At 36.0% G+C, this 12,056-nt stretch overlaps 1 protein-coding gene across 4 annotated transcripts in view; it reads left to right on the top strand.

Annotated features, from left to right (window-relative positions):
• The window catches only part of CDC42BPA (CDC42 binding protein kinase alpha), a 175,516-nt gene that overhangs the window by 102,268 nt on the left and 61,192 nt on the right, over positions 1 to 12,056 (top strand). For all 4 annotated transcript variants that reach the window (XM_062489343.1, XM_062489341.1, XM_062489344.1 and 1 more), the window contains exons 7-12: positions 70 to 270; positions 853 to 1,101; positions 4,747 to 4,826; positions 5,850 to 6,016; positions 6,467 to 6,589; positions 10,870 to 11,003. In XM_062489343.1, coding sequence (XP_062345327.1) covers positions 70 to 270; positions 853 to 1,101; positions 4,747 to 4,826; positions 5,850 to 6,016; positions 6,467 to 6,589; positions 10,870 to 11,003 — 954 coding nt within the window. The remainder of the gene's footprint in view (positions 1 to 69; positions 271 to 852; positions 1,102 to 4,746; positions 4,827 to 5,849; positions 6,017 to 6,466; positions 6,590 to 10,869; positions 11,004 to 12,056) is intronic.

Raw genomic sequence — 12,056 nt, 5'->3', positions numbered from 1 at the left:
CTGGGCACAGTAGCACAGTGTCTGTAATGATGAAAGCTGATTTTAATCCCAAAAATGTAATTTCTTCAGGTCCAATCTTCAGTGGCAGTTGGAACACCAGATTACATCTCTCCAGAAATCTTGCAGGCCATGGAAGATGGAAAAGGGAAGTATGGGCCCGAGTGTGACTGGTGGTCCCTGGGCGTTTGCATGTATGAAATGCTTTATGGAGAAACGCCCTTTTATGCTGAGTCCTTGGTGGAGACCTATGGGAAAATAATGAACCACAAAGTTAGTGCACTTTCTGTCTGTCTCTAAGCTAATTTTTAATAATGGAGTAACTTGTACACATGTCTAAAAATGAGTTTTTATGTACTAGTTATGCTAAGCATTCATGAATGTAAAACAAAATATATGTTTTCATGTAGCAAGTAAATGGTTATGGATTGCAGATGACTTTGCTCTGGGATAAGGCTAAAACTTAAAATCTGGGTTTGGAAACATGGATGTTAATTCACTCTGTGGAGTCTGTCTTGGCTACATGGCATCAATCCTGTTGTGTTTCTTTTTTCTGGTGAACCCATTCCTTGGCTTATGAAGAAGATTCTCAAATGTTCTTCCACATGCAGCTAGTTGTGGAATTCAACATCTGTAGTGTAAGAGAAATTCAAATAAAAGGGAAAAACTAGAAGACAAAAAAATATTAATTATTTCTATCCTTAGCACAAGTCTTTTCCTTGAAACCTTACTGCATGTATTTCAGAGCTGGAGTATTTGCACGTTTATTTTTATATATAATGATTTTCAGTAAGAAGGTAATTTTTCCAACTTTGTCTTGGTAATAAACTATTTCCTCTTGTTTTAATCTCTAAGGAGAGGTTTCAGTTTCCTGCTCAAGTGACAGATGTCTCTGAAAGTGCAAAGGACCTCATCCGAAGGCTCATTTGTAGCAGAGAGCATCGACTTGGACAAAATGGAATAGAAGACTTTAAGAACCATCCATTTTTTGCTGGGATTGATTGGGACAACATTAGGAACTGTGAGGCACCTTACATCCCAGAAGTCAGCAGCCCTACTGATACATCAAACTTTGATGTGGATGATGATTGCTTAAAAAACTCTGTAAGTATATTAACATTTTGGTTAACCAGTCTTTGTAGTGTACTTTGTAACAAAATGTATGGAAAAGGGAGTTTATTTCACTCTCTTCTGCCTAAGTAACATCTAGGTGCTGCTTTGAAGAATTGAGAAGGGAATACTTGCATAGTTTGTAGACTGGTCCTAAAATAATACTTGCATTAAGATAACTTTTGTAAATTCATTGTAGCTTTACGTGTCTTTAGCTAATACACATCTGTTGCAGTAACAAGATTAGTGTCCATGTTTTATAAAGAATAATAAATTTACTTACAGATAGTCTGCAAGACTATTTCTAGCAGAGCGTTGTTAAGACAGTATAAGTTTGTGTATTGCATTTTACTGTATTTTATTGCTCTACTCTAATTGCTTATATCGGTGTTGGATTCCATTCAGTTCATTTCTACTAAATTTTTCCAGCCTTTTCTCCAACTTGAGTTTTGGGAAATGTAGGAGAAATATTACAGCCATTTCTTAAGGTGCAAGTAAATATTTTTACCTTTGCTTAAAATCCTCCGCAACTGTTGATTTTACCAAACTTTCTGTTTCTATGCTTTTGTAAAGGAGTTTTGACAGATGATAAATCTCTTAGCATTGGAGGAATACCTTTGGGTGTGTCTGTGTGTGTGTCTGTAGAAACCTGCTATTTACATGTGAGGTAAAGCATTTTCACCACTTTTGTTTTCTGAACTGCTTGTGCATCTCAGTTTCACTAAGTTTTCTGAACCTGCAGATAAGAGGCAACATGAATTGATATAGACAAGATGACCATTATTTGCATTCCCTTTTCTCCAGCTGCACATTAATATATGGAAAATACTTTGGCTTAAACACTCTGTGGGTGTCAGTCTCTTCTCCCAAGTAATAAGCCACAGGACAAAAGGAAATGGCCTCAAGTTGAGCCAGGGGAGGTTTAGTTTGGATGTTGGGAAAAATTTCTTCACCAAAACGGCTGCCTACTAAAGTGGTGGAGTCAACTGTCACTAGAGGATTTTAAAACACATGTAGATGAGGCCCTTAGGAAAGTGATTTAATGATGGACCTGACAGTTAATAGCTGGACTCAATAATATTGAAGGTCTTTTCCAATCTAAATTACTCTGTGATTGCTGATTAGATCTTAGAGCCCTCTAACTTATGTGCAGATTAAGCAAATTGGTGTAGCTGCATAGGACGACTTGCATTTTTTTCATTTTGTTTCCTCACTTGCCTCTGATATTTCCACCTCCCTTGACAACTGAAGTATTTTTATCTTAAAACTTGTTTATACAGTCTTCAGATACCTGTTTGCATATTGTTTTGTCCAGCAACAGCTATGAGGATGGAGTAGCTGGAGTGGATGCTGTATACAGCAGGTCTTTGTTTATGAAGCTGAAATATCTTTTGAAGGTTGTTCATACATTTTAGTGTTGTACATTCCACCACTCCTCCTTTTTAGAGCCCAGTCTCCCACCTGAGGCTTTCAAACTGTGCCTGTGCAGTGTGAATACCATTGTGAAGAAACAGGGACCTGGAGGTGAGGAAAGAATGCTCCTCTGCTGAGTTACTGGAGTCTCAGCTGAGAAAACAGAGTCCAATTCTTAATTTGCTTTAGACATCTGGGGATGAAAAGCTATGCCCCTGAATGTTAGAGATGAATGCCAGTTTCTAGAGCTTTTTTTTCAGTTTCCTAATGTGAAACATCTGAAGGTTTTGTCCTGTTTTAATATAAGGATGTTATTTTCTTGCCATTTCTTTTCACACCTATTATCTCAGAACTGCTGAAAAAAATCTAGCCTAAGGCATTGCATGACTGAGAATATTTTACATTTTTGCTTTGACTGGTAGACATTGTATTTCATATTGCTTTGCCTCAAATTCCTTATATATAACTTGGAGGTATTTTCTCCTCCATATTTCATACATATCTTTTGATGAAGTTCCACATACTCGCACTGCTGTTACAGAAGTCAGCACCACAGAAGATAAGCCCATGAGACTTATTTTTTTTTCTTTTAAATTCTTGGCAAGATTTGACTTGCACAGAACAAATGAGGAAAACCCAATGCTGAAGATAAAAGACAGTGTTGAAAAGCCATGATTGTTATTCTTCCTGAACTTTGAATGATACTACAGTCCCATGGAAAAATTATATACATAATAATGAAATGTAAAAAGTATGTTGAGCATACACACAAGCATAAAGGGCAAAACTGTGCTGTTCAGGCAGCCTAAGGTGTGCTGGGTTTTAGCTTTTAACTGTTTGGTTTAGTAGCCTTATTGAGAGGTATGATAGATTGAGTTATAATTTTCTCAGTGTGGTTGTACAGTTAAATTCACACAAGCAGTGGGAGATACATATTTTGATCTCTGCAAAACAGATACTTTCACAGAATCTTAACCTTATTATCAATAGGTATGATATTTTAGAAAAGTAACCTATATGGTACCTGAGAATTTTCATGTGGGCTGTTAAATCATGCAATTAAGCATTTGATGCTTTTAAAGTTATCAGTAAAGACAGTTTTGAAATTCAAATCTATGGAAGGTGAAAACAAAATGTAAAGGAGAAATAAAATTTTACTTTTTCTGACCGTAGTAATCTGTAATAATTGATATTTTTATTATGATTCAGTGAAAAGGCTTTGTAATTTGGTCTTGTCCTTAGTTTCCAAAATGCTCAACTTCATGAGTTTACACAATCTAGCAATATCATTAGTGTTGTTTGGGAACTCTTATAACATGAAAGTTTTTGTCAGCTAAGAGGACAAGGTTGTGATGTAATATAGCTGACACAACCACTGGAAAGGTAATTTCAAATTTTCTTACTCCTTGTCCTTTCCTGCTGAATTTTACAAGAAAGAAATGTACATCTGGTTCCTTTCATTATTTTTGTTTAGGTTTAGAATGAAATCGTTACATGCCTTTTCTGACAATTTGGATCTTAGTACTTCCAGTGCAATTATCATATTCTGGTGACTGTTATGGTCATCTCAAGTAGAGCAACATAAACCTTGCATCTTGGGGTTCAACAGGAAGCTTTTAGCAGAATATTTAAAAGTATTAGAACTTCAAATAGTCCCAGTAAAATAACAACAGCGTTATTTTAGCCTGAAGAGAAACTCAAAGATTGGTCTTGGTTTGTAGTTCTTTGTCTGGCAAGAAAGAGGAGCAAAGAATGAAGGAATGGTCAAAGCACTAATGGGATTAGAACACTCTGGTGTATTACTTCTTTCTTCTCTCCAAATAGAGATGGCCCACTCAGAAGTGGGCTGGTAATTCTACAGGCAGGAAGCCCTGTTGACTGAATAGCAGAGAGGAGTATAGCAGGGAATAAAAGGTGTTGCTCTTTGTGCTAAGAGCTTCTTGGAAGAAAAGAAGGAATATATGTGTAATATTCTGCTTTACTCCAACAACAGCCTATTTAATTAGAAAAGCATTTTTATGTCAGCATGCTCCTTTTTTGTGTATGTTAAATGCTATTATAAATAGATTTAGTTGCTGTTTCATATTTGGACTATAGATAAGAATGATAGTGAATATAGTTAATATGATACTATCACTAACACTTCTCATATGGTTAAACTGGAAAATCTGTTTCTTTTAAGTCCAGTAGGATATTGCTTACTCAACTGTCCTATTATTTTTCTAGGAAACAATGCCTCCACCATCCCACACTGCATTTTCTGGCCATCATTTACCATTTGTGGGTTTCACATATACAAGTAGCTGGTAAGTTAAAAGTTCTAAAATTGTCTGTAGGCTAGTTACATGTGTATTCTAACTTTCTGCCTTTGAAACGTATTGAACAGATATCAAAGAATGTCTTTTATTGTGGAAATTACCATAATCTAAAATGCTGTCTGTTCAAAAATATGACTTCTATGCAGGTAAAATTTACATACATGTAAAGGTCAGCACCTGTGCTCGGGGGAGTTTTGATGAGAAAGGTTGTTGTTAGAGAATGTATAATACTAATGACAAATGACAAAGTTAAGACTTGATGTGTGGACCCTGTCAGAATGTAGTTTATTAGACATTAAAACCAGTTTTATTTTTAACCCTTTGACACTTCTGTAAGTCTGAATAGAAACTTCGTAAAAATTACTTTAATTGATACCTGCTATTAGTGTAGAATTTATTTCACTCATTTCCATTGCTAAACTAAACAGGGAAATCCCTTGTATGCTCCTTGTTTATGGAAATAAACAAAGTGTTTCCAACCATTGAAAAAACAGGCTTATGTTTCTGCTGGGAATGTGACTTCGTCCTAGAATGTCCTAGACTTCAAAAGGATTATTTGCATAAGTAGTATCATATGTACATGTGTAGCCACAGCATTTCTGACATGTCCATGCCCTGGTTATTATGGGATAATTTTGCACCATTTTTAGTGATTGTTGTCTTTAAAGCATTTGTGGTACTTGATTAGCTATTCTCAAATGAACTGTTATTGTAATCTTACTGTCTAGGCTATTGCTTTTTGCTATCTTTGCTGTAGACTGTCCATAATGATTTTTAATTAGGAGTTCATCCAGTTCTGTGTAACAAAAAATGCATTGAGGAGATCAGGCATGCTAGGTAAAAATTATTTTGGTTTCCAATGAGCACGTACTAACAAGGTATTCTTTGATGTTATAATAAATGGCACAGTAATTAACAACTTAAACAAACTGTTTATTGGTTGATGTTTTTATAGCACTATTTTAAACCAGACTGTTGTAAAATCTAGTACTATTTATTTTTTTCCCCTAGTGTGCTTTCAGACCGCAGCTGTCTAAGACTGACAGCTGGACCACCCTCCATGGATCTTGATGCCAGCATTCAAAGAACTTTGGAGGACAGTTTAGCAACAGAAGCTTATGAGAGGAGAATAAGACGTCTAGAACAGGAGAAGCTTGAACTTAGCAGAAAACTGCAAGGTATAACCTTTTAAGAAAAGCATTCCATCACTTTTTAAGCTTAGATTAACCTGCAGTTTTGTAAGGCACTATTTATACTGTGGGAAAAAAAATTAAGTATGCATCCTGGGATACTTTGTAGCAGAAAGGAATTACTTTCATTATTTCTGTTGACAAATTTCTGTTACTCTTTATGCCTGAAATACACCATGTATGTAACTTCTTACACTAACTTTGTTCTCATTGTACCTTGGTCACTATGGCAGCAACATTTCATTTTTAAAACTTCTAAGAGCTTAGTGTGTCCAGCTGACAGTTACTGAAAAGTTGGCACTTAGTAGTTGGAAATTACAAATTGTAGAATGCCTAGTGCAGGATCTGTTGGCATGTCTTAATTTATCAGTAGTATCTCTTTGATCTCCTCAGATGTCAGAGTTGTTATTTGTCCCTCTCTCTTCCGTCTTTTTCTAGAGTCCACCCAGACAGTGCAGGCTCTGCAATATTCAACAGTGGATGGCCCAATAACGGCAAGCAAAGATTTAGAAATAAAAAGTTTGAAGGAAGAAATTGAAAAGTTGAAGAAACAGATAACAGGTGTGTTATGAATACTAATGTAAAAGCTGTGATAGGATACTGTATTTTGTCAAGTTTGGTTTTTTCTCTCCGATTGTAATGCTAGTTTTCCTTGGCTTTATAAAAGAGTTTTCCAGTCTGTTCTTACTTTTCATTTTACCCCTTGCTCTTCCACTGTGCCTCAGCATTTTCTCCAAATTCAATTTGGGTTTTCCAAGTGGCAAGGAGTAGTGCATGAGAGAGGATACAATGGGCCATGAGGCTGCACTTCCAGCAGCAGAACTGAAAGAAAACTGCCACCAAAATAAGTCCTGCCTAGAGCTGCATGGCCCCTTCTCAATCTGTGCATTCCTTGCACTCTCTCATGACTTTAATAAACTTGATGAAAGAAGGAAAAAGCTGTTAGAGAAAATTTAATCAACTTATGATCAGATAAATCAGCACAAGATGGGCAATAGAACCATGTGAGGAAAGGAAGAGGAGAGGGGCTCTTTCACGTTTCAGCTCTGCTGTCAATGAGCTGTCATTCCATTCCATCTATTTTCTTTGCTTCTGAGAGTTATTGAAGATTGTATGAAAACTAAAGTTTTGGCTGTCAAGTACCTCGGTACTTTAAGTTTGAAAAGTGTTTTTGAAATCTGTGCAGCCAAAAAGATTGATTTTCAAAATTAATGTTATGCAGCTGTTCATCAGGACTCTCAAAGTAGTCAAAAAGCAAAGAACTAGCCCAGTATGTGTGTTTTGCAGAGGCAACTGGAAAGATCCATGCTTTTCCAGCCTTACTTTCCCAGATTCTGGACAATTCATGTTTTAAGAACTTTGAGAGGGAGGGCTTATATTGCAGCACTGTATTGAACATAGCTATGAGTGAACTGATTTGCAATCTGTTTAGCTAATACCTTTTTAGCCTGCTGTAAAGGCTAGTATTCAGTATTCTTGATTTGATATTCTGAATTAAGTTAAAGGGAATTTTCTCTCATGGTGATTCATAGCATAGGACTCCTGCTATCCATTTCCATAATGCTATCTTTAAAATAAGATCTTGAGAGCAGAGGTATCTCAAAAAAAGGAAAAAAAGGAAGCACAGCAAGATTTATTTTAATTTAGGAATACTAACAAGAGACTGGTAGGTATCAGGTCTGAAATCAGAGAAACAGGGAAAAAAAACCCTAATTAATCTTTCAGGAATAAGAAAATGTCTGTGTTTTGTGTGAAAAATCAGTGACAAGTAGTCATATATAGTAGTAGATATATCTCTATTATATGTCCATATCTTGCCTGAGGCAAGGGAAAAAGAAACAGCCAGTATGGTTGGAGGAAACTACAAAAAACATTTGTTCTGGTTTGTATTTGTGACAGGACTTCATTCAGTTCCTGAAAGTGTCAGGAATGCCAGCAGCAACACCCACAGAAAGGGTAACTTGAACTTGGGTTGCAGACACTTGAGTTGATGTGTTTAGACTCTGCAGCTGCCTTATGGGGCAGGAACAGCTATGTGTGAACTGCAGAGTGCAGCACATAGATTACAGCCTGTTAAAATTGTGCAGTCTGAAAAAAGCCTGTTACAGATACACAGTTGGACAGCTGCTCTGGCGTGATGCAGCAGTTTTGTATTGTACCATAGGCATTATTTTTGGATAGGAACATGGCTTAGCTAGCTCAGGGAGGATCACTCTGGTTTGAGTGATGCCATGTTGGCGCTATATCAGGACAAAAGCTTTTGTGAAATTTTGCTACAGCCAAATGTCCCTCCTCTTGCTGCTGTAAAGAGAATAAAGACAACAAGAACAGAAATCCCTTCTCTGCAACAATCCTTAGATCATGTTTTGAGTCTTTGGGACCACTGAAAAGCAACATTTACAAGAACAGCTTTTGAATGAGACCCGTCATTCACAGAAAAACATCAGGATCAGCTTTAAATTATGTTTTCTTCATTACTATTGAGCTGCAACTTAGTTAATTGCTGAAAGTATCACTCACTTCCTGTGGTAATGAAAAAAAAAAATAGTGAAGGTGTGGAAACATTCCCTAACACATCTGTTAACCCTTTTCAATTTGAAAAGAAGTCAAAGTCTGGTGAAGGTGGTCAATACTGAGGTTTTTCCTAAAGTAATTTTTTGCTTCACACCACATACATATTTGTGTATTTATTCCTGAACAGAATGTGTACATTTGGAGTTTGGTTTGGAAGTAAATAATGGTATTGAATGAGGAAGGTGTAGAGTTGTCTAACCCATCCCCAGTCACCACACAACTTTGCCAGTATATACTTGAATGCTTTGTCTCATCCAGCCATTTGCTAGAATACACTCTTTTGTGCCTTAAGCTATAACTAATAAAAGCAAATTTGATAAAATAAAAAGAGAATATTCTCTTTTACTTGATTTTATGGAGGTTTTGAGATAGATTTTAGAACTGTATTTATGGCAGAATACAGAAATAAGCCGTGTGATGGCCATGTCTGAATGCTTCCAAATACAGGGGAGCTAGTTCCAGGTTTTCTGGATAGCCTTTAAAAGATCTAATTTCTTTACTAGGTCGGATGAACTATAGGAAGGTTCAGTTCAGGTGCAGAGCTGAACTTTTTATGCTTTGGGCTCATTTTCTGGGCACCTAAATGTAATGTAATAATATATTACGGTGAGTGTTTGCATATATTATCTAAAATGTTAGTTACACCTAGGGTGATTATATGAAAAATTGCCATTTAAAACACATATGTCACACCCAGCTTTTTGTTATATTCTTTAACCTGTTTTACTGCCTTTTCTGGAGCTGTAAGAGTAAACACCTGCCTAAAAAGGTAATAAAGAATGAACTCAAAATTGTGTCAAATTCAGGAGTGTCACCGGTAGGGCTTAGAAAAATACATTTTTCTGGTCTATCTGGTTTTCCAGGAAATTACAAGCTAGCATATGCTTTCAATTTTTGAGGTCAAAGTTATAATTTTTGTTCGCTAAGTTACATAGGAGAAAACTTTGAGGAATCTTTAATATTGCCAAATATGTAAAGGGCAGCAATGCAAGAAGAAAACAGAGCTGTGGAACAAAGTAGTTCGTGCACAGAAGAGAGATTTGTCTTGGCTCAGCAGAGCCATATATAAACTTTCTTTTCACTGGTGACTTCAGAGTAGACTACATAAGAGAGGCAGTTAATAATTTCTGGCTTTGAGCTGCATCTCTTTTTTAAGTGCATTCTTTTAAATTTTTAAACGAGTCAGTGAAATGAAACAATAGTGAATATTTTTCTGGGTACAAACTAATGGTATTTATTTGCTTATAAAATTCTTGTGTTTCAGAAATTAACCCTCTTAAAAATATATGTATTTTTATATTTGATTTCTCCAAGAGCCAGTCTCTTAGGGTTACATTTATGAAAATGTAGTTAAAGACTGTTATTGAGAGTATAGATGGGTTCCTGTTCTTTGGGTAAATACAAGTGGCCTGAAGATCTGCCCACAACTGAGATAAAAAATGTGTCCAGTGATTTCATAGAACTTGGAATTAACTTACCTTCCTATATATCTTGCTTTAAAGTTTTTTTTAAAGTAAAGACTGAGGCAAAAAAACAAAAAAAAACCAAAAAAAATCACTCACTAGCTAGAAAATTTCAGTTGCTGTATTTTATGAATTACAGTTTTTCTTGTAGAATTTGCTGGTATTTATATGATATTATTTAACTGTACCATAGAAATATACTGTCAATGTGTAACTGACTGTTGGTAAGAAACTGGCTGCAATAGTTCTTTCTTTATAGTAGTAATAAAGCAGATCACATAAAAACAAGTGGTTTTCACACTAGAAATAAGTAAAATCAGCTGAAGTTATTTTTAAGAGTATCGACAGGAGAACACTTGCCAGTTCTTGAGTGACCCATTATTTTTACTGTTTCTTTTGGGGGAAAATTGGGAGGAGGAGAGCGACTGTTTATAATTGCAGTTTAGTAAAATACATATTACTTACTACATCACAGCATGTAAAATCAGATGTACAAGTCATGTTAAAGCATACATTACAGAATTATGTATAGAGCATGTTTGTTATAATGTGAGAAGAAGAGTTGTCACTACCATTTTTGTGTTGTATTCCTGCAAGCTGTGACCTTTCATTCTATTCCCTTAAAAGCAGATAATGGCAGCTGAAACAACCTGCTCCCTATTCTAAACCAGATAAGAATTGCCTTGTTTTGAGATTAAATGGAGACCAGAAAAAACACTGAAGGGGCTTCAAGCAGCTAGGCTATGCTATTCTAGAATTACGATTTTTCCCGTAGAATATTTGGAGTTCTGCTGCTTTTTCTAGAATCTGGTCAGCTGGAACAGCAACTCGAGGAGGCCAGCACCGCAAGGCGGGAATTGGATGATGCTTCCAGACAAATAAAGGCTTTTGAGAAGCAAGTCAGAACACTGAAGCAAGAGAGAGAAGACCTTAATAAGGTAAAAAAATCATTTTGCCAGTGACTGTTCTAAACCCTCAAGACTGTTTTATTTTTGTTCATTTTGCTTGTAATAACTTTCAAGTGTAAAACTAATGAGCAGATAACAAGTGTGTAGCATGGCCTACTTAGCTGTCTGCCCTTTTTTTTGTTGAGGAAAAGGACATAATTTAACATGCTGTCTGTATGACTGCTGGTTGCTCCCTAAGTGACTGCTTCTAGATAGTGAACAGCTCCGTAATCCAAATTGCATGGCGGCTGCAAAAAAGGTTTTATAGCTTCACATTTAGGTGATAATGATAGGGGTTAGAAGACTGAGTAGAAAAGAACTATTCAGACAATTTAATCTGAAGTATGGGTGAGATTTTAACAGTGAAAAAATGTGAAGAATATGGTATTAAGGCTATGTCACAGAAGTGTTTCCAGAAGGGAGATGTGAGAAGTTGCCCAAATATGAAGATTGAAAAGTAATTTGAGATAACTACAGTTAAAGAATACTGAATTTTATTTCTTCTTCTCTATCTCTCTGATCCCTCATTTTCTTATTTATAACATACTGTGTTATTTCATGGCCCTTTTTTGTATTCATTATTAAATCAACCTGTAATCAGGTGTGAAATACGTAAAACCTGTTTTTCATCATGATTATATTGGCCCAGTATTTTAGAGTCCACTCTAAAGTTGATGTGTCAGCTGTGTTTAACGCTGTTTCTTCTGACCCTTAGGGCTCTTAAAAATTTGAAACCTGCCAGTTTATCCCAGGAAGACCATCTCTCTTCTAAACCACATCACAGGGATTAGAACCTCTTTTTAAGATCCTTAGAAACATTTTTAGATTTACATGAATGTCAGCAGTGCCAAATATTAATTCTTCCTGTTGGTCTTTTTTTTTTTTAATCCTGAAATTTGCTTTTCCTTGCTGCTTTTTTCTGCTCTGGTTTGACTGAACATTATTGAACTATTTAAGCTGTTGTGGTCCCTCATTGGTAGTGTGGTGGCACGAACCTAGGGCACAGCAAGCTTTATGAAGGTGTTGTAGTGTGGTTATCACTGC

The sequence above is a fragment of the Cinclus cinclus genome, chromosome 3 (genome assembly GCF_963662255.1).
Source record: "Cinclus cinclus chromosome 3, bCinCin1.1, whole genome shotgun sequence".
Lineage (NCBI taxonomy): Eukaryota > Metazoa > Chordata > Aves > Passeriformes > Cinclidae > Cinclus > Cinclus cinclus.
Note: the sequence above shows the minus strand (reverse complement) of the source record. Positions and strands in the feature narration are given on the sequence as shown.